Source organism: Rhineura floridana, chromosome 6 (genome assembly GCF_030035675.1).
Source record: "Rhineura floridana isolate rRhiFlo1 chromosome 6, rRhiFlo1.hap2, whole genome shotgun sequence".
NCBI lineage: Eukaryota > Metazoa > Chordata > Lepidosauria > Squamata > Rhineuridae > Rhineura > Rhineura floridana.
This window is the reverse complement of record NC_084485.1, coordinates 118387500-118412951: the sequence shown is the minus strand read 5'-3', so window position 1 is coordinate 118412951 and position 25452 is coordinate 118387500. Positions and strand designations below refer to the sequence as shown.

General features: G+C 41.1%; 1 protein-coding gene across 5 annotated transcripts in view; it reads left to right on the top strand.

Moving 5' to 3' along the window:
* The first annotated feature begins 1368 nt into the window (after positions 1 to 1368).
* The window catches only part of KYAT3 (kynurenine aminotransferase 3), a 44575-nt gene continuing 20491 nt past the window's right edge, over positions 1369 to 25452 (top strand). The window contains exons 1-9 of one of the 5 annotated variants that reach the window (XM_061633591.1): positions 1369 to 1563; positions 8255 to 8355; positions 9552 to 9683; positions 11143 to 11201; positions 14345 to 14489; positions 19591 to 19740; positions 20759 to 20845; positions 22635 to 22760; positions 22860 to 22980. In XM_061633591.1, the coding sequence (XP_061489575.1) occupies positions 8257 to 8355; positions 9552 to 9683; positions 11143 to 11201; positions 14345 to 14489; positions 19591 to 19740; positions 20759 to 20845; positions 22635 to 22760; positions 22860 to 22980 (919 nt within the window). In that variant the 5' untranslated portion in view covers positions 1369 to 1563; positions 8255 to 8256. Of the gene's footprint in view, positions 1564 to 4859; positions 4880 to 8254; positions 8356 to 9551; positions 9684 to 11142; positions 11202 to 14344; positions 14490 to 19590; positions 19741 to 20758; positions 20846 to 22634; positions 22761 to 22859; positions 22981 to 25452 lie in introns of those variants that run through there. The other 4 variants (XM_061633589.1, XM_061633590.1, XM_061633592.1 and 1 more) reach the window with 4 other exon arrangements.

The following is a 25452-nucleotide window of genomic DNA, read 5'->3' as shown; positions in this document are numbered from 1 at the left end:
CATTTGATGACGTGGACTCTAGTCCATAAAAGCTCATGTCATAATACATTTGTTAGCCTTTTAGATGCCCACAAATGTCATTTTTAGGATTAGGTAGGTTTCCTGAGACTGACTAGCACAGAACATTTGCATTGGCTAGTTCACTTGGCAGGGCTCCCCAGAGTGAGGAGAAATACCAGGGGCAGTCTTACTGTGAAGTAAGGTGAACCAAGCAGCATGTTCTCTGTGGATCAGTTGGATTGGGTTGAATTTTGGGGAAAAGAGGCTCTAGTCTTGAGCAGGTGGCAGAGACATTATTTTGGCTTTTCACTTTGGAATGTTAAAATTGTCTACGAACGGGACAGGAAAACAGCAGTACACATACTGTGCAACATACCTTCCATTTCTAATTGATAGTGATGAAAGTTCATGTCCTCAGTGTCCTCAGTCAAGCTCATTTTCTAACTAAGGAATGTCCCAAAGCCCTATCACAGTAAAAAAAACCCTCCTTTTTCTAGAGCAAAGGGAAGCTTTGGAGGAGCCAAGAAAAAGCACAACTCATTGGTCTTCTTGCTTGAGCTTCTGCATGTTGCCATTCTTTTACTTAGGAGTTCCAACAAAGCGAGCATAGGATTTTAACCTTGTTCAACTACTCGTTAGCAGGCCGTATTCTGTCTCCTACACTCCTCCTTGGCAGAGATGGCACATCTTGTGGGAAACTGTAGTGTGAAGCTGCTAGGGGCCAGTTGATACATTCCCTAGACTTGAGTGGAAACTTTTTTCCCTGGAGGGTGTTACTTCAGCCGGTAGGCAGAATGTTGCATGTTTGATGAAATTTCTGGCTCATAGAAAAACATGTAAGGAAATGGCTAGAATTGAACCTTTTTCATATGCTCAGTGATTATTATTAGTGTTTAAAGGTGGTGGGGCGTATGCCACATCCTGAAATGGTTTGGTCAGGGGAGTGGGTGGGGAGACCGCAAAACATTAGACGCTAAACAGCAAAATAACCAACGGGTATAGCAAAAAAAGGAAACACAAACAGTAAAACATCATAAAAACATAATAAAACAGACCTATTCAAAATGCTGGTTGTGAACAAATGAACAGCAGGTAAGCTAGAAACGCCTGACGGGGGGGGGAGGGTTTCGGCATACGCTGAACGTCTATAATAGTAGGAACCTGTCCTATTTCAAGAGAAAAGGACTTTCTTTACTGTTTAGGGAATGTACAGAGCAGCTGAGTGAATGTATAAATTGTTACTAAGGCTGCAATCCAATACATGTCTACTCAGAAGTAAGCTCCGTTGGGTTCAATGGGCCTTACTCCCAGGTAAGTGTGTATTGCTTGCAGCCTAAAGCTGCAAGGTGGAGATACAGAACAGGAGGCGCGCGGAGTGCGAAACGAGTAAGCGCTTTCCCTTGGCTGCAGGGACTCGACCGTCGCGAAGCCCTAAATGGCACTAGGAACGAGAAAGAGCCAAGCCGGTCAGATTCTCACCACGGCTTGGTTAGCCACTCCCCTGCTACTTCGTCTTCCCCTCCTTTCGGCTGGAAACTACACGCCATATCCGGCAAAAGCGAGGTAAGCTGTTTGAGTTCCTGCTTTTTGCGCCTGGGTACAGAAAAGGAAACCGTGCTCGAGCTGCCCTTTTTGAATGCCCCCTCAATTGCCTCGGTGGTTCCCGCTCGTCCTTCGTTTTCTCCCGCTAAAACGGCTTTCAGTCTCTTCACAGATTCAGAGATTAGTGAAGAGCGGGAGAAAATGGCCTCGGAGGAGCCTCTTGGAAGCATACACATGAACCTTTCGAGGGAGAGGATGACAGGCACAGAGGGGGAACCAGCCCCATACCGAGAGGGGAGGATGACAAAGGGGAAGGTGAAAGCCTCTCCCGTTTTGGGAGTGCGGAGGACTAGGAGAGGGTAGTAGTAATAATAATAATGTTATTAATAAATTATTATTTTATTATTCTTACAATTAAGTCTCTTCAATCTCCAGGCAGGGAGTGTCGGTAATGGTTCGTTTGGGTCAGTTGCTTTAATGCCAGAACTCTGCCTTGGAGTTAAAACAATGTTAAATTAAACTACATTTAAAATTATTTTTAAAACAAATATGTCTCTGAGCTTGTGTGGGATACATTCTGCTCGTTGCAGAAGTATTACAAATGCCCCGACTCCCAAGCAGTAGTGTAGTGGTAGTGTCAAATTTAGAAGTGGAGGGTCCCTTCATGATAGTCATAGTCACCTCCTCTCCCACCTTTTTTTTTTTTTTGCTAGGTTGAGACGGAGACCCTTGTTAATGCAGATATCCGTAGGAGCCAATAAGCATGAAAAGGGAGAGTGTTAGCCTCTGAGAACAGTCTTCTCGGTGGCTATCTCACTTCCTTTCACTCTGATTGGCTCCAAATCAGCAGGAAAGAACAAGGTAGCATATTAGAAGACTCTTCTCAGTGGCTAACACATGCTGATTGGCTCATAGGATGCTGGAGACATAGGGACCCTGTGGAATTCTGCTTCCAAAAAAGTAAGGGGTATAAGACCTCCCGAGTCCCTGGACGACTACACCTCTGGTCCCAAACCACCTGAGATTTTACAGGTTAACCTGGTGCCCACTGCTGCAATATTTTAAGGCTCGAGGCTACTTGTATTTAATTTTTGGACAGCAATGTTTGCCAGGGTACCTTATCTTTATCCACTTACTGAATGCCTACTCAGAATCGCATCAAGTGACGAAAGGATTTTAGGAATCGAGATAACTTGGGCTGCTTCCAGCCTTGCTGTTTTGTGCTGAGATTCAGTTGCATGCTGGCAAATTCAGCTTTTGCAATTAAAGGCTGTGAACATACTAGTTGCCTACAGTAAAGAGTTTCCATTAGCTACATATGGAAGGGGAATGGGTTGATCTGCCAATCAGTTGCAAAATCTCTTTGAAGCTGAATTTTAAAAAAATACACTCAAGCTGCTCCAACCAGGTTTTACAGTAAAAGGGGGCGGGTTTGACTAGCATAATGTGTCCCCGTTTTCAGAAGAGAGAGGTGGAGACACACTGGAACCGGCAGAACAGTAAATGAGTTTCTACCCAAAGTGAGTTTGGTTCTCCGTCCAACAAAACACTTCCTTAAAAACTTTTTGCAATAAGGAACAGAATGGAAAAATGCACTAGAAAGTGTGATAATAACAATTGCTTGAGGAGACATTGCGTAACCTTCCTGCACACAAATCGGAATGAGTGGCCAGTAAACAGTCGACATCATATAACCATCCCACAAACAAAATTGTGCAATCAGGTGAGGATCAATGCTTAGTAAATATGTTGTCTGAATGTAGAAACACACTTACTGTTCTGCCGATTCCAGCGCATGTCCACCTTTCTCTTCTGAAAACGGGCATACTCTGCTAGTCAAACCCTGCCACCTTTTACTGTAAAACCTGATGAGATCAGCTTCAATAAGTTTTTTAAAAAATTCGCTTCAAGGAGATTTCACAACTGATCGGTAGATCAACCTATTTCCCCTCCAGGTGTGGTAAATGGCAATGCTTTGCTGTAGGTGACCAGTTTCACCGCCTTAAAATGACTTAGATGATCGGTGTATCCTAAATGTACCAAGTGCTTTTATTTTGGGTTGGACTGTCATAATGCAACACCCCTCAGTTCTCTGGGTGATGAATTTTACCTTCATCAGTATTGCAGAATGTGTATATCATCCCAAAGAAACAGTTTAGGATGAAGCTTCAGGGTCAAATAACACAAATTAGGCCAAGCAGGGGTGGGGAATTTCCGCCTTCCGGATTTTGTTGGATTCTAGTTTCCATCAACCCGTGTCAGCATGGCCAGTGGTCAGAGATGATGGGAGCTGTAGACCCACAACTTCTGGAGGGTTGTAGTGCTTTTTTGTGATAGTACTCACTGGTACAGAGTAATGTTGCCTCTCTCTTTTGCTGGCTATGGCAACCATTTTGGATTGGCACCCATAGCACTTTTATAAAGTTAGAAGTACCAGCATCTCATTTTTTACCAAAACAACAACAAAACAAACCACTGGTCATAGTTCTGCTGGCAGTAGCCTGTGGAAAGTCTTGTGGGGTGCTGGTGGCTTTGGATTCACAAGATCCAAAACCTAGCAGGGGCTTAATTTTGGGGTCCTTGACTGCACCAGTTCAAAGCTGGAGATGCACATGCCTTCCACCCTAGCTATTGCAAGCAGCAGAGCTTTAGATGTGGATCCATCATTCTGCCTTGCTATGCTGCTCTAGTATTAGGCTTGCTCTGAATAAACATGCATACTGCTGACTGGTTTCTATAATCAAAGAATCGTAACGATTTATACTTAGAGTCTTGATTGAGCCAGTTTCAGGGATCAGGTAGTTACTAGGCCTAAAATAGGAGTGAAAGTCCTTAGCTCACAATATCTAGTCCTAATATAAGCACATGGGCTGTTGTACTGTATGATCACTGATGACAACGTTTCCCCCCACAGTTTTTTCTTTAGGAAGAAAAGCAGCCTGAAAGCTCACCTTCCTAAGTATATGAGGGCCTTACAATCAGTTTTAAAAGATTATGTTTGCATTAAATTCTGATGTAATGTTAAACGAAGTTATCTTAAAAAGAGAAACTGTAGCAGAGGCTTGTAATAAGAACAATCTGATTGAATAATCTCCTTTTATCAAGCCTGATATCTTTCCATATTATTTACAGCTTTCTTGCATCTCACAGAAAGGGCTTAAGCAGCACTGTATATTCTGCAGTGTTGTGATCATCCTTGTAAGCACAAAAATGGGATGCATAATTCAACATCCTGAGAGTATCATGTTTAATTTTTTTCTTTAAAGTAAGTTTCTAGCCCTTAGTCCTGAAGATAGGCTTGAAAATGCGTGGGCTCTGAGAAATCTCCAAAGCCAAGGTATGTGTGCTGGGGATGAGGATTTTCTGTAGTCAGGAAGCAAGGATTTTGTCTTTCCATAGTACTTACTCCATGAATAGTAGAAATAATGTCAGTAGTTTTCAAACTGGCTCCTTGGCTCCATTTGAAGGGTTCTTCCATGAGGAAAGGTGGACAAATTTCCTGAAAAACAGTTTGATCATCACCATGGATCTCACCTTCCAATTTGTAGTCATAATTAGTAGAAACCAGGGCTGTGGAGTCGGAGTCGGAAGCAATTTTGGGTGGAGTCGGAGTCGGTAGAAATGTACCGACTCCGACTTCAAAATAAATTTTGATTGACAAATTTTTTAAACTATAAATTCAAAATGTCAAAGAAGCTTCCCATGAAGTCAGCTGTAGTTGAGCATTTCACCATAACTCAAGATGGGAAACATTTTGTGTGTCAGTGTATGACACAGGACCCAGGTGAAGACAAATGCTGTGATGCCAAGATCAGCGCATATTCAGGCAGCGATAAAAATGCTCCTATGAGAGCTTCCAATTTAAAAAGACGTTTACAGCCCTTTCCAGGGCTGTGCAGTTGGAAGCAATTTTGGGTGGAGTCGGAGTCGGACAGTAGAAAAATAGAGGAGTCGGAGTTGAAAGTTTGGCGTACCGACTCCACAGCCCTGATAGAAACTGAGGAATTGTACTTTCCTTTGGTGGAATGATGAAGTAATTGGAGAAGTTGCTGCAGTTGAATTTCTCCTTACTTATGCAACCTCAAATTTGAGGTACTTGTGCAGAATACCTTAACATACATTTCAGGATAAAAACTACTATTTGTAGGCTCACTATCAGTTTTATGTTAATCAAACCTGAATATTTTCCCCATCTTATGCCCAAACAAAAAGGAAATTTGTGACTCCTGTAAGTAAGCAGTCTTGAATAATCTATCTGAGTAATTTTCATTCTGAATTTTTCATACTGATGTTCAAGAAAATAATAACCTTTTATGACCTCAATACAGTAAGGCCAAATTCACATGTAACCGGAAGCCATGGTTTCCTACAGAAAGCCTTCATTCTTGCATCCTTTCCCTTCCCCTCTCCTCCACTTTTGCATACCAGTGGAGGAGATTGTAAGCTGCTTGTGTGCTTTCCGTAGACATCTATTTGGCTACTGTGAGAATAGGATGCTATATAGGAGAATAAGATCCTTTGAACCTGATCCGGTAGAGCTCATCTTGTGTTCTTAAAGCCTCTATTTTCTGTTATAAACTAACCACAGTTCCCTGAGTTTGAATGTCAAGGAATACTGGTTAGTTTTAAACAAAGCAGAAGCTTTTGATTACCTTCCCTGGTCCATGAAAGAGGAAAAGAGGTGAGGTGGAGACTCCACTATCCTGAGACTCACCATGTCTTGTTAAAGCCTGCTCACATAATGGGAATGCCCATTATGCTTGAACCTGATAAATGTGCTGAAAATGTTCTTCGCAATGAAGTGATAAGAAGTCTGGATTTCTTTTCTGCAGACTATTACATCTTAGTGCAACATGTTGAATGCAATTTATTGTGTGCTTGTTGCACTTTTTCTGTGTTGTACAGTTTGCACTATTGGTTACTAATCTTTGGCTCTGACCGTATATATAATGCTACCTTGTAATTCTGAGGTTTATTTGGAAACCAACTTTTTGTGCCATTTCTATGTCACTTTATAAGGTTGGTGTTTGTTTTTTCTAGGTGATTTATACTAAATTTAGGCTGACTTTACATTTGTTTTTACTTGAAATTCCTCGCTGACTGAGAAACCATTCTTTTAGAGATGTGTTTCTTTAAAAATTCAGAGTGCAGATACATGCCAATTGTTTTGGCCATGTATCTGTAGCCAAGTATAACATGAAAGGGGCTATTAGTACAAGAAAGAACTGGTGGTTGTGTTTTTGCATGGGGAAAGCAAACTGTAATTAGTATGATCATGGACTTAACTCTCACTATTGTTATAAGTGGCACCTATGAAGATCCATTGAACCAAACAATAGAATAGATGTCATCAGCTGTAGAATTGTCTACCAATTATCAGGCAGTTATATCTTTTTGAACTATCAAAAGCTAAAAAGTTTTGGAACCGTTACTAACAGTGATTGCTGTATTAAAATTGCTAGGTACAGAACATAGGAGCAGTTGTGCACGATCAGAGACATCAATCTAGTGCAGCATTCTGCCACTAGAAATGGCCAGCTAAATACTTTGGGAAAGTTTGATGTAACATCTACACCCAGTTGCTTACCTCAAACTTTCAGGCTTTCTGGTTCGTCATGTCTATCAATAGTTAATAGCCATAGCTTTCATGAATTTGTCTAACCCTTTAAAACCATCTAAGATTCTGGTGATATAGTTTTGAATTATTGAACCACTGTCATACCCTCTGTGCTGGCATCTCCACCCCCACCCCCCAGCTAAAAATGTTAACAAGGTTTAGCCTGTCCTTGCAGGGGAGTACTCCGATTGTATGACCTTTTCCCTGTGCTTTCTCCAGTTCTAGGATATCCTTTGGAGAGTGGGTGTATCCTGTATTATAAAACTGGCAGCAGAATCATAGCTTTATATAGGGACATTAATGAAACTTGTCATTTTATGTTTAGTCCCCCTCTTCATCATTCCTAACTTCAAATCCACTTTATTCACTGCTGCAGTACACTGAGCTGGCATTTTCAATGAGCTAGCCCCATTTAACCCAAGATCTCTTTCCTGTGTAGTGGTAGCAACTCAGATGTTATCAAGCTTATATGGTTCAGATTGTTGTTTTTTAGGTTGCAATCTGCTATATTTAAAAATCTCATTGTTCATTTGGTTACCCATTCACTCAGTTTGGTGGGATCTCTTTTGATCTCTTCACCATCTGCCTAGCATTTCATAATCCTGAATAATCTTGCATTGTCTGCAAATTTCAGTACCTTGCTGTCATTCCATGACTTCTACATCACTTCACAATATTACAAGTATCTCTAAGATGAGAAGATTTTTTTTTCAAGGCAGCTCTTTAAATTGTGGTCATAAGCACTCTGGTGTCATATTAGGCCATCGCTTTGATCTTACTGCTCTTTCATAGTTATGAGTTTTACTAGTTTGCATTGCATGAGCAGGTTATTTCTATTTCTCTGACTCGGGAGTGCTTAGTAACTTTGCCTCTCTTGAATTCTATTCCTTTTTCTTGTTTCTTGTATTAATTTGAACCGACCCATTTGTTTTACTGTCTGCTGGCTCATCGCTGAGTGTAATCCAAGGTTAATTATGTGTATATAGTACTCATTTCAGGGTATATTGAAGAATAGTTATACAATTATTGTCTGGTATTTGGTACTATTGTCTGTGTGTACTTCTTTCATGTCCTTATAAATGTATTGTTATGCAGGCATGTTCTTTGCTCAGCAATGCTTCTGCTACCTTGGCATTAGAACATCACTACTGAAGATTACTTACCCTTTGAGATACTTCAGGTTTTCATCTTCTGCAGTATGTATTCCATGTCTTGATAGCTTATGTGATTATATGTGCATCTTACTATATTTATTTAGGGGTCCCTCATGGCAATGATCCTGAATCTGGATATCTTGGTTTTGTTTAAGGTGTTTGCTTCACTCTTTAGCATTATGAAGCACTTGAAAACTAATTCATCTACTGCACTGAGCAAATGTCTGTGCAATAAGAGTTTTTTTATGCTTGCTTCTGTTCTTATTGCAGTCATTCAAGCTGAGTTGTATAACAGCGTCAACTGAATATAGTTGGTGTTGACCAGAAGTTTAAATAATGACTGTTTTTTGTAGTAGGCCAGTATGGCTATCTAGCAGAGCTTGGAAAAGTTACTTTTTTGAACTACAACTCCCATCAGCCCCAGCCAGCATGGCCACTGGATTGGGCTGGTGGGAGTTGTAGTTCAAAAAAAGTAACTTTTCCAAGCTCTGCTATCTAGACATGTTAGTCTGTAAAGTGCCACGGGGCTCTTGGTTGATCCAACTCTGACAGATTTAAGTTGGAATCCTGCCTTAATTGGCAAAAATGTTGTCATAGTCTGTGGCCCTCCAGATGCTACTGGACTCCCATCAGCCCTAGTTAGCATGGTCAGTAGTCAGGGATGATGATAACTGTCGTTCAACCATATCTGGAGGGTCACAGCCAACCTGGCAGTAAGCCCCATTGAAATAATGGGATTTACGTTTGAGTATACACATATGGAATTGTACTGTTAATACAGTTTCATAAGGAAGTGTTTGCATGTACCTTTTTAATGCAGTCCTAATTAGTTTTCCCATTGGCCTATATTAACCTCTACATTAATCAGTTCATGCGCAAGATTCATATTCTACAGTTTCTGGAGAGTTAAGGCCTGTTTTTACTTTTACTTTCTACCTGCAGTTTCCATTGGATTACTCTTTCTGACCAGGAATTGCTATCACTACTGAGCATTGTTTATTTATTTTTGAATATATATATACATCTAGGGACATTAATATTTCTTACACTAGAATCAGCTATAAACTTAGTTTTGTGCTTTCAAATGTTTCTAGCTGATCAGTTATCTGCATATTAAAGTGAATGTTAGAAGAATTAGAATACAATAAGCTGTTCAACAGAGCGGATTTGAGTCCTAAAAGATGGCAAAAAAGAGCCTTGGAACAGGATTTTTTTTCTTCCTTTTGTTTCCCTTGCAGCCTGTGCCAGTCAAGCTGCCCCCATCATCTTTATTTATTACATTTATATCCTGCCATTCTCCTAGGAGCTCAAGGTGGTGTACAAAGTTCTCCCCTATCACCACCATTTTATCCTCACAACAAAGCCATGAGGTAAGGTAGGCTGAGAGATATTTACTAGCTCAAAGTCATCTAGTGAGCTTCATGGCTGAGTGGGGAGTTGCACCTGGGTTTCCCCAGTCTTAGGGTCGAGATACACTTACTGTTCTGCCGGTTCCAGTTTTGCAGTTCTCTTTTCTGAAAATTGGGGCACACAACACTAGTCAAAGCCTGCTCCCTTTAACTGTAAACCCTGGTGGAATCAGCTCGAATGTGTTTTTTTAATTAAAATTCAGCTACAAAGAGATTTCACAAATGATTGGCAGATCAACTCATTGCCCCTCCAATTGTGGCCAATGGAAATGCTTGCTCTAGGTAACTAGTGTGTTCATAGCCTTAGTCCAGCACTCTAACTACTACACTGGCTCTCCAGAGTCCCTCTGGACCCCAGTGGCCAATGCAGAGGGCTCTGTCCGCATTTTGCCAGCTTCACTTCTTCCATGCATGTATGGAAGTGGATCAGGATGGTGAAGCAGAGTGCGCTGTTCCTGCTTCATCAGCCCAATCACATACCTAGAGGGAACATTCGTTTGCCTATATGGAATTACTGGTAACCAATGGGTGCTCAATCAGCATCCATAAAAGTGCATCCCAAGCCAGCTGTGCCTCCTGCTGGAGCTCAGAAGGACTCTGGAGAGTCAATATGATGGTTAGAGTGGTTAAATACAAGTCTGATTAAAACTATAGATGAGACCAAGTTGGAGCCTCTTTTCCATCACCATCCCAGCAGCAGCTTCAGAAGCTGTAAAAAAAATCTGAATAAGGCTATGTTGAAGTTAGGCAATGCAGAGGTCCAGAATGTGGAGTTGCTTGGGTTGTCTTTCCAAAGCAAAGCTGCTAAATAAATAAATAAATAAAATTTTGCCTCTGAGAATGGTATGGAGTCCAAGATCTGGAACTGGAGTATGGTCAGTGGTTGAGAAATAGGATGATGGTTATTAGAACAGTGCTTCATTTTATCTGTACTGCAGCTATGTCACTACAAGTTTTTATTAATCTGTGTTATGGATATAGCCTAGCCTTTGCATTTGCTCTGTGAGTTGCTTTGACTTTACAGCTGTCTTTGAAAAGCAAACATAATAATAATAAAACAGAAAAGCAACAAGATGTATAAATCACATTTCCTCAACCCCTATGTTTTCAAACAAGTGCTAAAAGGTTATGCTGTAATGTACATCTATGACACACTATTTCCTGTATTGGATTTGAATAGAAATGATACTAAATTTTGACCATTTTCTTTAGTATCTTTGAATAAATTGACATTTTGTCAAATTTGTATTCTCCAAGATTATTGGTTTAGTTGTACATTGAACTGTGTATGCAGCACCTGTCAGTTCCATGAGCTTTAGAAGGAACTGTGAGTATAAACGTCATGCATTACCGTAGTGTCTACTAATACAATACTTTGTACTTCTAACAAAAATTCTCTGTCTTTGATTCTTATGTGTAGACCATGACCTTCAAGCACAAAAATGCAAAACGAATTGAAGGGCTTGATAGCAATGTATGGTAAGTAATAATTAATGAAAACATCTGTACACTTTGTAGTTCCATTTGTATGCTTTTCATCTACATTACCTGGTGACCAGTGTGTGGGAAAACGTCTTGGGCTGCTTTCAGTCAATGAAGCCCTTGGGTGTGGGCTGCAGTGTTTTGTGTACCTCTCCTCTCTCTCTTCGCCTCTTATGTACAAATTTTCCCCTTTGTTCCTTTTATGGTTAAAAGATCAGACTGGGCCTTTGATTAGCCATAGTACTCATTACTAGTTGTATAGCCTGTGGCTCGTACACACTTACCCATTTGTAGCGCAGAAATGTAGTTTTTCTCAGTATGGAATTATTCATCCTCAACATGCTACTTTCAGTCTAGATTGATTGTAGATCCTGCCATCCAGATGGGTGGCTGTGGTTACTTAATATGTGTTTGAAAACCCTCCCTTTGGTTAGATTATGTGTCTGAAAAATCCACATGTTGTGATCTTGGTATACGCCCACCCACAATGTCATTGGGTAGCTATGGATAACACTGCCTACATTTGTTTTCAAATGGACATACTGCAAAGTAATGCAGACTCACTGTTCCTTCCTTTGGCATATCACTTACAAGTCTCAAATTTTCTTGAAAACCCCAAATGCTGTTGTTGACGCTTCTGGATTTGTGGACAAAGAACTGATTTGTTTTCAATGTGCAAATCAGAATCTGCTTTTTCTTAGCTAATCTTAATAATAATAATAATAATAATTCAAATGAGGTAGAATTGCCTTCAAAAGCCATAAGAGTAAAAACATTGATTTTTCACTAACTTAAGGAAGGGGTCCCTGAAACATCACGTGGCAATTCATACCTCATCATGGTTGAAGATTACCTACAACAGGGCTTTTTGGAAGACTGATACAAATGTTTTATGGATTTTTTCAGTGCTGTCGGAAAGCACTTAACTCCACCAGTTGACCGAGTGTTAATATTTTCTTTTTCAGCCCTTACTAATGTAAGAAATTAAAGTAAAATAGCCTCACCAACTCAACCATTATCACCTTAACTCATGCCTTTCAGTTAATGTTGGCCCCAATTATTTAAACAATGGAAGCTTTAATTAAACCTTGAAGCCCTAGCAGAGATGTATAGTAGACTTACAGACTGCATACACACATTTTGTTCTAGAATCAAAGGAGGCTGAGTTTTTGTTTTTTTCTACCTAGTCTACATGCAATCTAGACCTGTTGCATATTTTTTGCCCCGAAAAGCATTTCTTGACAAACTAAGTAGAAGCTCATTGTAGATTGATTCTCATTTTCTCGATGCAAAACTCTGCAGTAATCTCAGACCAGAATGACAAACTTCTGTTATACTTGTGCAGTTGTTATAATTATGTTTTTTTAATGTTTAAAAATGTGAGGTCAGTTAGACCCCACATACTTTATGTGTAGGCTTTTGCACTTTATGATACATTGTAGAGCATTGTTGACCCTGATGACTTGTGTCACTATATGGTTTAGTGCAGGGGTGGGGAAACTTTTTCAGCCCTAAGGCCACATTCCCTTCCCTTCTAAACAACTGTCAGGGATCCATCTGCTAGTGGTGGGCAGGGCCAGAAGCAAAAGTGGGCAGAGCAATGAATGCTTATTTTACCTTTGTGCAGGAGGTATATTTCCCTCTCTGTCCTCTGAACAAGAAGCGTTATCAGAGTTCAAGGACACATTCTAGCCAGGCGAAAACACTCAAGAAGGAGGGTGGGAAGCAGGCCCAGTGAGGGCTATGGATTGGGGACAAGGGGTGTGACTTGGGCACAATTGCAAGGGCCAGAGAGAGAGGCCTGGAGCTCTGCGTTTTCCCCTTGGCCTGAGGGGCCCATCTATGTTTTAGTGGAAAAGGGAAGGTCTCAGCGAAGGCTTTTTTAAAAAACAAACTTGCAAATGATACTATGTTTAAATAATGAACTGTTTTTATGGCTTTTGGGTGATCCTTTTGACCCAGATAGCAGATTGGTACAATCAGGTTTTTGATTGATGGAGTACTAAAGAAGGCCTTTCTTCTAAATACAAATGGTGGCTTTTTCTTTGTTAAATGCTAAATTACAGTCCACTCCCTTACAAATCTAAAAAAGATACCTATATTGAGATATTAATAATTTATCTTTAAATATAATTGGTTAAAAGTAGATGATCAACAGCAATTTTTAAATTGGTAGAGAGTTGTAATTTATTATTTTTATTTCATCAGCATCAGAGAGGTGAGAGTAGAGAGGGAATGGTGGAGAAAGTGACAAAAGTAGAGAATGGCTGCTTCCAAAACATTAAGGCTAGCTTTTGGTCACATCAGTGAAGCAGGTTCATGAATTGTGTTGTACGGTCCATGACCTGCTGTGAGCATGAATAGAAACTGAGCTCATAGATGTGAATGGGTGTGATGATTGTTGGATTAAACAGTCTTGCTGAGGAAGCAGTTTGGAAAATTCTCAACAATTTAATTAGCCCAGGCCACTTCTGAGACAGTTCATGAACAAACAGGTGTTCCAGTGTTGCACTGCTTTAATGGGCACTTTGGAAAGGGTGTTAAGTTTGTGCTCCAGGATGGGCTAGCATCACTAGTGGGCATTCCAACACCTACTAACGAAGCAAAGTATGGGTATGTTACCTTCCACTTCTCTTCCCTCTGAAGTTAAAAGTAAACATTATAAGAGTTATATGACTACTGCCAAAGCAGCCCTGTGTTGTCCCATCATCACTCCCTCTGTAACATTTAGAATCCAAAATGTGTAGTTGCTGTGTTCTGGGTTCCATCTTCCCTTGCTGTACTTCACTAGCTAATGCTTGCATGGGTGGGTAATCTTGGAGTTGGTTATGTGACATCACATGTTTTGGATTACTAGATGTTATTGGGAGCGGAGGATAAAATGCAGGGCTTTTCATTTTGACAATAGCCATGTAACTCTCGTAACACCTAATTCTAGCCTGGAAGTATGACCTAGACCTAGGCTGATGGAAATCAGGCCTCTGAGATATCTGAATAACTGATATCTGATTGATTGCTCTCTCGGTGGTTACCACAGGGCTATGTGTTCTAGTTTGTGTTTCTGATTTACCATGAATCTGGAGTATCCTTCCTTGTAGATTTGAATGAAATATTGTTGCAATAATTTCTTCCTTTCTTAGGGTGGAGTTTACAAAAGTTGCTGCAGATCTCTCAGTTGTTAATCTGGGACAAGGACTTCCAGATATATCTCCTCCTATCTATGTTAAAGAAGAATTAGCAAAAGCATCCTCTATGGATAGGCTGAACCAGTATACACGGGGTTTTGTGAGTACATTTTAAAATCCTCTGAGAGATTGCTGCTACTGTAATGTAGCAGTCTTGTATCCACTTTCTTACCTTGCCACACATTCAGGTTCTTACTCCACCTCTGACTGAAATTTCTTGACTTTTCGGGCTACTGTGCCCTGTGCAGAGCCTGAGACCCCATATTCTTAACTATATTTTTTACAAAGGCTATACTGTAGTTAGAAGGGTATCCATGAGTAGTAGACTGAGTGAGAAGAGGCAGTGCAACAGAACTCCCATGTTGGAAATTCGTACTATGTGGATTTTACTGTTTTGGATTATTTATTCCTTTCTAAGTGACCCATAAACTGCAGCATAACTGTTTCTGGAATACATTACACCTTCTTAGTCTTATGAATATTTTTGTTTCAAGGTTGTTTAATTTTTTTCTTAAAAGGAACACTGTCATAGATTTTAATCTTATTGACTAACTGTGTGTACAACTGACAGCTTGTGATCTTGCACAAAGACTCCTATTCAGTGGAGTGTTGGCTGTATAGAAGAGATTCCACGTGAGTTGTGCCTTACGTTATTTTTCTTGTTCAGCTTAGCATACCAGATTCTCTCCCAGATGTGGTAACGGCTTCTAATTGTATCTGAATCTTACTCTTAGACATACTATTCTAAAGATGTATAATTTGGCCATTCTCCTGTGCATGGAAAGATGATCTCAGGTGGGTACCTAGCTCCACCTAGTGGTTGAAGGCAGAAAGAGCGCTGTGGCATTTTGCAAGGACTTCCTGCTCTCTGTAGTCCTTTGCCACAGTTCTCTTTCTGCTTTCACCAAGAACAGTTGATTTGGCTCTCTGCTCCTTGGTTCAGGCCTGTATAGTTGTCTTTGTATTGTCTGTCCTACATTGCCTACCTTTCCTTGCCCTTCTTCTTCATTTCTCCCTCTATATTTAAAAACACCAAAAAAACATGTTCCCCCCCCCCGCTTCCTCAGCGGGCCCTGGCACTGGGCCGCTGCTGTGGGAGGTCTACTCAACGGGGGAATCCTCCTTTCCCACCACCTGCAAGCTAGATTCCCCCTCTCCGTGTTACTTGGGCAAGCTTGGTGCAAAGAAACCCCGAGGCTGCTTGGCGCCATTGCAACAGTGGCCCCAACGGCGGCATCCAAACGCCCTCCCTCAGCGGGCTACAGCGTAGGCCACCTCTGGAGGCCCCTCTGATTGGTGCTGGATTCTCTCTCCTGCTGCCGCCGCCACCTTTTTTCTTCCCCCGCCCATTTGCCACTTGGTGTGCAGGAGCCTCCAAGTTTACAAGCCTCACAACAGCGACGCACCAGCAGCCCTAATGACAGTCTTGAAGCCTCCAATCAGCCCTTCCAACTGATGCACCCATGGCCCTTGTGGCGTCCTCCGCAACTGACAGTGGCCTCACTAGGAGCACACCGCTTTTAAGTTCTTTCCTCCCCCATTTACTGACCGCAACCGAGGAGGACTTTGAAGTTCAAGGCAGGGGTCAACATGGTCTTTTCCCTGGGAATCTCTGCTGCATTAACGGCCAGCCGCCTCCCCCATAAGTCCCACGGCTTGATTGTTCCCAATGGGGAAAGCCACTTGCAAATCACTGGTCCCAGCCAAGAGGTCCAAACCACTCCCGCCTTCCCCCAAGTGGGGCTCTGCTCCACCTCCTTTACCAAGATAGGCTTCAGACGCAAGGCAGGAAATGACTTCAGATACGGAGGTAGCTTTAGCCCACTCCTGTACCAGCAGGCACTAGGTGGCTGAGGCAGGTGTATTAGTAGGCAGGGTGGTCTCTGTTGATTTGGGGGATCCTAGCAACCAACAAGAGCTTCACAACTTAAGTGCAGAGGCACTAGTGGACTCACACAGCACTGTCTGTAGGGCGCAAGGGAACTTGGAATCTCTATCAGAGGGGTAAGGTGGCCTACCCCCCAAGTAAATCCTTTAATCCTTTAAACAACATTATCTCTACCAGAACTTCTCCAGAACCCTTTGTGGGCTTCCAGGACACACAAGAGGTGAGGGAGGGAGTGGCACAGCCTCACCCTCATTGTCATCATGCTCAGCCTCTACAGCTGCAATTGACTTCTCAGATGCTTCAGCAACTAAAAGAACAACTGAGGGAATCTCTTCTATCGGACCTGGCCATAGACTTATCCGTCTCCTCAGTGCCTAAGCAACACCCTATGGAGAACAGGGCAGTGGCAGGAGGATCCAACCCAGCCCCATCTAGGGCACATGCGGCTCAGAAACCACACTCATCTTCGAATGTGCAACCTCTACTTACCCACACATCACCAGACGCGTATGCCACTGCCCAGGGCAGACACCCCCACCCTCGGGAGGACTCAATGACTGACCCAGATGACAAGTTAATTGTTCTAGATGTAGAAGAGTGGAACGGGGATTCGGCATCTGAAGAGGTTTCGACCAACAGGATATTCCAGGAAGCTCACTTTCTTCCACTCTTGTGTAAAGCCATGGAAGCTCTTAGTTTAAATTCTGCAGAAGATTCTCCAGCCCCCTCAGCATCTAGAATTTCTGTGGTGTGTCCAGACCTGAAGCCCAAGCCAAGAGTCCTTAAACTCCTGTCATTGCTGCCTAAGGTCACGTCAGAGTTCGACATCCCATTGCAATTTAGTCCATTCCAATTGCAAACAAGTATTATACCCTGGAGCAACACATCATGGATCAGCTGAAAGTCCCCTTGTAGATGCCCCCATAGTGAATCTCCTAAATCTGTCTTTGAACCCCAACAACTTGGATGTTCACCTTAAGGATTCAACTGAACACAAAATGGACTAGGGCCTCAGGAGTGTCCACAAGGCTAGTGCGCTGTCCATCCGGGCAGCGTCTACCTCAGTATTTGCTAGGCCTCCCTTCTCTGGCTGGAAGACCTTTTAGATGGTCCACAGCAGGACCCACCGTGAGTTTGCAAGTCTCTATTCGTGCAGTTTGACTGGCACTGAAGCACTTTGCGGAGTCACACCAGTTGGGGGCGGTGCTTGTTAGGACAGACAATGTGTCAGCCAAAGCACATTAAACTGTCAAGGGGATACACGCTCAGTCCAACTCAAGAAGGAAGCCTCACTTTTGTTCCAGTGGGCAAAGACCCATCTGGACTCCATCATGGCAGAAAACCTGAGGGGGAAGACAGCAGGCAAGCAGACTGGTTGAGTCAGACAAAAAGTGGAAGCTTCACCTGGAGGCTTTTTGGCAGATGATAGCACACTTTGGAAAAGTTGAGGTGGATCTTTTCACCACTCATCTCAACTGCCAGATAAAAAGGTTTTTTGCAAGATTAGCAATGCCGGAGGCCGCTAGGACTACTATATGCCTTCCTGCCACTTCCAATAATCCTCAGGATGCTCGAAAAGATCCGAGCTGAGAGGGCAACAGTTCTGTTGGTGGCTCCATTCTGGCCAAGAAGACCTTGGTTTCCTAAGCTCCTCTATCGGTCAATTCTCCATTGCAGCTTCCCCTCAGGGACAGCTGCTACACCCAGACCCAGGGTGGCTGGCCCTTCATGTCTGGAAATTGCGATGCGATGTCTACTAAGAAAAGGTATTTCTCTTCCAGTAGTGGACACAATGATGGCATCTTGATGTCTATCCACCATAAGGATATACGAGGGTATGTGGAAGGCCTTCTGCACCTGGGCGTGGAAGAAGAACATGGCTCATAGGAAAGTAGGTATCACTGAGATTCTTTCCTTCCTGAAAGAGGGTTTATCATTGGGACTCAGACCTAACACATTGAAGCAACAGGTGTCAGCTGTCTCGGCGATCCTGTCCGGGTTACCAGATAATCCACTGGGATCTCATCCCTTCTTCAAACATTCCCTTCGTGGAGCAACGATGAATGCACCACCTACAGGACATCGTTACCCAACTTGGGACCTACATGAAGTACTAACGGCACTCCAAAAGCCTCCCTTTGAGCCACTTAGTAAAGTCCCTCTTCGTCTACTTACCTTTAAAGTTTTGTTTCTTGTGGCCATCACCTCAGCCCGTTGAGTGTCTGAGATGAATGCCCTTTCTGTTGATAAGCATTACTATGTATTTCATAAAGACAGAGTGGTCCTTTGTACTGTCCCTTCTTTTAATCCCAAAGTACTGTCACTGTCAACAAGTGCTCCCTTCTTTCTGTTCCAACCCATTCCATTCTGCTGAGAAGGCATGGCACTCATTAGATGTGCAGAGAGCACTAAAAGTATATATCTCCAAGACAAAATTTATCCACAAGACAGATAGCTTGTTTGTGTCCTTTCATCCAGTTTTGTTGGGAAATAAGGTGTCCACCAACACTAGGCGTGTATCACACTAGCATATGCCTCCCTGAGACTGACACACCCGGTTGGAACAGTGGCCCACTCCACTAGGGCGGCATCCATGTCAGTAGCATTGTCCCACAATGCTTCTCTCCTAGAAATATGCAGGGCAGCTACATGGGCTACTCTGAATACATTCATCAAACATTACAAAATAAATACTTATGCATCAGCGGAGGTGGCCTTCGGGAGGAGAGCGCTACAGCACATTCTCATGGACCAATAGTGTTCAACAACCCAGCAATATTCCCACCCTACATGGGTCAGCTTTATGTCCCACCTGAGATCATCTTTCCATGCACAGGAGAAGAGACATTTGGTCTTACTGTGAAAGAGTCTTTTCTGTGCATGTCAAAGATGATCTCAGGGCCATTTCCTGGGAGGGCTGGGCTGCCAACTCTTCTTCCACAGTAGGCCTTTAGCAAAGAATGTGTGAGTGCTATTTGTTTTTTCCTCATATTTTTGTTGTTCTTATCATGGCTTTTAACCATATACTTGGTTTGTCATCAAGAGAACTGTGGTAAAGGGCTACAGAGAGCAGGAAGTCCCTACAAAATGCAACAGTGCTCTTTCTGCTTTCAACTGCTAGGTGGGGCTAGCTACCCACCTGAGATCATCTTTGACATGCACAGAGAAGACTGTTTCATGGTAAGACCAAATGTCTCTTCTCTTTTTTGCATCAGCCATAGTACATTTGGCTAATATATGATGCTCTGTTATTTTTCTATTGTTATTAAGTGGCATATAAGTCTGTACTTTTTCTTTGCTTTTACATGCATAGGGACATCCACTGTTGGTGAAAGTCTTGTCCCAAGTATATGGAAAAGTTTGTGGAAAAGAGATTGATCCATACACTGACATCCTAGTGACAGTAGGAGGATATGGATCTCTGTTTAGTGCAATACAGGGACTCATTGAAGTAGAAGATGAAGTAAGTTTTGTGATCCATCCCAAAAGAAAAATAACTGTTAAATTCTCTTTTATTAAAACAAAAAACTTATGTACACATATGCATGCATATGCACATGCACACACACTCTTGGAATTCGATCCATGTTCTGTTAGTAAGTGCTCAAGCCTACAATGAAATCCATTCCCTTAGCAGATGGTTTTATTGAAGCGTAGAGAATTGGCTTTTCTTAGCTTTTGTTGGATAAGAAATCAACTTTGAAGTAGGGCTACCGCCTTTTTTTTTTACCTGCTTGGCTCTATTGCTTTTAAGAGTAGGTTGACACCAGTCTTGTTTTAACGCAACTGTTTACCTGACATGGATTGTCCAGCAATCTTCCATTTAATTTGCAACCTATTGTAAATTATTTTCCTTGGTTGCCCCAGGTAGAGCTAAAAAAACCTTAGGTGCTTGGCATTCAAGCACCGAAAAGGTTGATGTTGAACCCTTAATACTTGAAATATTTTTCCAACTTTGACTCTAGGCGCTTTGTCTCGATTTGCATGATTCTGTCAGTAATGGGCATCTATTTCAGTCTTTTGTAAAATCAAGAACATCGGTCATATTAAGTACTTAGGATAGAGTTGGTTTTAAATCAAAATAAATAACCCATATAATTTGATTGGGGTAAAATTGGTAGTGAAGTGATAGCTAACTTTTGATATTTTTCTTTTTACTTTTGCTTTATGTTTCTCCCTCAGCTCTCCAGTTCTGTTGTCATTATTATAAATCTTCACTTGTTTCTTATGACCCCCAGTACACAAAAGCAGCCATTATCAAGTAGCAGTGGCTGAAGTGTTTAAACGAAAAAAACTCTTAAGTATTTCTGTTATCTAAAATGCTACCTATGTTAGCTGACTCAAGAAGTGTAACTTTTAATGCAATGTATTTTCCTAGATATATAGAATTAGCACTGGTTCTGCTGGTTCTTCCTCTGAAGAAAGGTAGATATCACTTTGTAATTTCTCACTGATATAGCTTACCAATATATTTATTTTAGGTGATAATAATAGAACCCTTCTTTGACTGTTATGAGCCAATGGTGAGGATGGCAGAAGCAAAGCCTGTTTTTATACCCTTGAGATATGTAAGTATGTTGTTATAATCATATTTTTTTAGAGAGAGGAATGTAGAGAAGAGTAGTGTTGCACTTTTTGTTTTTTTCATAATGAAGGTTATTTCTTTCCCATGTTACTCTGCCTTGTGTGTTCAGTGGAATAAAACAGATGCAGTAAACAAATTAATAACAATGAGAATTGAATGCCACCTAAAAGTTTAGAATTAAATTATGGAAGCCTAAATAGGAGATTGAGTTCAGTAATTTAATTTAAGATGGTTAGCTGACTTTGCTATAAATGTTAAAGTCACATTGACATTCAAAAGTTGGGGGCTGGGAGAAGCCAAGTCAATTAATTTATTTATTCAGCTTCAAGGGTCTGTGAGCGTTTTTGTCTGTTATCGTATTTAAAATGGTTTTTAAGACAACAGCTGCAGGTGGTGATTATCAATTTTCTCCGGTTTTTGTATAATACTAGTTTTGGATTCTTATAAGCCCATGGTGATAGGACACATTTTCTTCTTTAACATACTGGCTAATAAATAAGGGACATTTTTGTTAAGTTTCCTACACCAACACATCCTGGTGCCTCTGGCTTCTTTGTCCCGCCTATCAACATACAAATAGATTGGTAAGGGGAGAGATTAAGCATATCAACACTTCTTTGATACCAGAAAGGCTTGGATTCTGAGTTGCTCTTATTCGTGGAAGGGACTCCAATCCATCAGAGGCAACTTTTGGCAGAAGCGAGGAGGGCATTTTTGCCATTCTCCCCAACACCATCTTCCATTCTATACGGAAGGGTCTTCTAATTCTCTGGAGCAGATTTTTGGGTAGTGAAAGGGACTGTTGGGAGAAGGGGGAAATCAGCAAAAAACAAAAACAAAATCATCTTCCCCTTCTGGTGATGGGAGTGTGAACATAGGAAGCTACCTTATACTGAGTCAGAACCTTGGTTTATCCAGCTCTGTATTGTCTATACTGACTAGCAGTGTCTCTCCAGGATTTCAGGCAGGACTCTCTCCCAGCCCTACCTGGAGATGCTAGGGATTGAATCTGGAACCTTCTGCATGCAAAGCAGATACTCCACCATTACGCTAATGCCCTTACAATGAGTTCTGTTCATGAGGATCCAAACTGCTGTGTCTTAACTCTTGGAAGGCTGTACTGGCAGCAAAATTGGCATTGAACTACGGGGTATATGAAATACTTATACCATTGTTTTTCTTTGTGACACTTGCAGAGCAATCCTAACTATAGAAAGCTGGTGTATTTTATGCTATTCCAAACTTCTTTCAGGAAGAATTAGACTTACTCCACCCTTTTTGCCAGCTAACTTCCACTGGGTTGCTAGGTTACATGACTGAGATGAAAGTGATTTGGAATAGGTGTAAGTCTCTCCTTGCCCTGTCCTGCCCTTGACATGTCCCTTTGAGGGGATTTATGCTGGCTTAAGTTCTGCTGGCTGAGTCCTGGTTGAGCAAGAGTGATGGATTTTACTCCAACTGAGCCCTGGCTGAGCTGGGAGAGCCCAAAGTCTGCCAAATCTAAACACTCTCATCCTGGTGGATTGTGGGTTTGGAATGTGTTGTTAGTTCTGTATTTGATTTTGATGGCTAGATCTGTTGGTTCAGGAAAATGGTCACTGGAAAGTCCCAAGTGATAGGAATGGCCATGTTAGCGATCAGAATTTGCGATTTCTGTGCAGTTCACTCATATATTCTGTATAATTGAATAAGTCTTATAATAAGACCACCAGTGGAACATGTTTAAAGAAAGTGTATTGTAACTTAATAAAACATATTTTTCTACAACCCAGAAACCTTCAGCTGGAGATGTTGCATCTAGTGCTGACTGGGTCTTGGATCCCACTGAACTTGCAAGTAAATTTAATTGCAAAACAAAGGCTATTATAGTGAACACCCCTCACAATCCTATAGGAAAGGTGAGACTTTTGTTTTTAAATTTGCCTGCTAAATGTAATAAAAATGTTGGCTTTGAATATACCGTTCAATATGTTGATGCCTTTTCCTTTTTATTTCAGGTCTATACAAAAGAAGAGCTACAGATAATTGCTGATCTCTGTATTAAACATGACACCCTATGCATCAGCGATGAAGTATATGAATGGCTGGTATACACTGGCAATAAACACATAAAAATAGGTATTGAATAGGATGGTAGTCAATGGAAAACCTAATGTACATTTCATTAATAATTGATATGTAGATTCTGCAAACAGAATGTTTCCCTGCTAATATTTATTGCTTTATCATAAATGTTAAACTAAATGCTTCTGAATATACAGTACTGTGCATTTAGCAGCTGAACTAAAGATAGCAAATGTGGTGGTATTAGATCCACATCTGCTCTTTCATAATTACTGATACCTTGAGCATATACTCTGAAGCATTATTTGTTGGTTCGTCCAGACTAACAGAAGAAAAATGACCAAAAATGACCAAGTGCAAAAGATACAACTTCAGGTTCAGAAGATGGTGTTGCCAATCATGGGTACTGAGAATGCTAACAGAAATATCAGTGTAATAAAATAGTATTGTGAAGTTGTTGGATATATTCAGAGTATATCAACAAGGTACCTTTAGCTTGCCTCACTTTAAAGGAACATTTTGAGTCCTGAACATTTTTCCTAGGCAGAGCAATATAAAACATGTAAGCACAAATAATCTCCAAATCCTTCTGTGTGCAAGGACCTCACTGCCAAACAGCCAACACTCTCAGCTTCAGCAGCACTCATTATCTGCATCCACCAGTGGATGGGATGAGGGGTCTGGTTTTCTTTGGCCCCGTTGTACTCCCCAGACATTAGAACTGAACTGAAAAGACCGAGGTGTCTTCTGTTTCTCAGGTGTACTTTGGTGATATAATGGTCCTTCTGGAGACCTCCCTTCCCCTCAGATGACTCCATGGATGTAACTGCCTGATCCATATCTGGAAAGATGCAGCAAGGTTGAAGGCCTCTAGGGTCCATCTCACCGATGGGGTACATTTGACTGGGTGTGTTCCAGGGTCTACCTGCCACCATTCCACTCTGAATGGGTTTACATGCTTTCCATTTCTCACTGGGGGTGTTTATTTTTATTTATTTATTTAAAATATTTCTTTCCTGCCCTTCTACCCTACAATAGGGCACTCAGGGCGGCTACAATAAAATTGCACACATGTATAATAAAATACACAATAAAAACACAAACATTACAGTAAATTAAAATGCATAGAATATAATTAAAATACATAAAATGCATTATGAATACACATACACACACAACAGAGTTACAACAGAGGGCATATTATCCAAGCCAGGAGGAGTTCAGCGAGGCCTTGGACAAAGTCCCATGCATATGCTGTGTGTTTGAAATATTTGGGAATCATGATGTTTATAATTCACTGACTCCTAAATTAGTGATGTGGTATCGTGAAGTCCCATGAAGTCTCCTGGGCTGCTGTTAGAGTCATGAGTATCCCAGCATGCATTAGTACTCTGCAACTATACAGGCTAGATAAGTTTTAAAATATTATGGTGGCAAGTTGCTGCTCCTTTCATATGTATGTAATAGCTCATGTTCCTTGTTGAGTTTAATTTGATCGTTGTAACCCCAGATATCTACATAAATTATTTTGAATTATTAATCAGTCCTCTAAAGTACTTGCTGCCCCTTCAGTTTTTATAATTTGTATTCTCAATAAGTGTCCATTCCCTCTTCAAAATAATTAAGGAAGTTGTTGATCTGCCATGGACCCAGCACTGATCCTTGAAAAATCCAACTGGATGCATTCTTCCCATTTCTACCATGAACCTTTTGACAAGTGTTAGTTTGTAGACTAAAAACCATTTCCATCGATATAATTTTGTATGATTAAAATCAGTTATTTTAGAAAAGCTTGTTATTGGCATTTTGTATACTAGCTATAATTCCAAAGTATAAGACTATATTACCTTGTTAAAATGAATTACTCTTTGTGTTTCTTAATTTGCAGCTCCTATGTTTAACATGTGATTTCATACTTATTGTATTTTTGTACAGTTTTGAATGTTCATTTAAAATCAGTTGTATGTAAATGTTCGTATGTATGAATACTTTATTATTACATTTATATTTTACCTTTCCTCCAAGAAGCTTAAGGTGGTGAATGTGGCTCTCTTCCCTCTCAATTTTATCCTCATAACAACCCTGTGAGGTAGGTTAGGGTGAAAGGCTGTGACTGGCCCAAGGTCACCCAGGAAGATTTATGGCGGAGTAGGGATTTAACACTGGTCTCCTAGGCCCTACTCTAATCACTACATCACACTGGCTGTCTTTGGATGCCCTGATGTATCACTGCCCTCTAACACACTTTGGAGGGAACAAAAATATTTCTTTCCATTGCATATGTGTGTTATCATTTAAGAATAATCCATTCCTGGTGGATTCTAGGCATTTTTATTGCTAGCAGATAATGTGTACAAAAACAAATGTCAGTGATTCAAGATATAGCTATAGTTGTTAGCAAACAGTGTTTGTTTGTTTGTGCACTTTTGAGAAGATCCCAGTGAAACAGTTTTCCAGTCTAATGGTGAAGCCTACAAACCATTAAATTTATATGCTAGTGAGAATTATTTTTATAAACTATTGCAA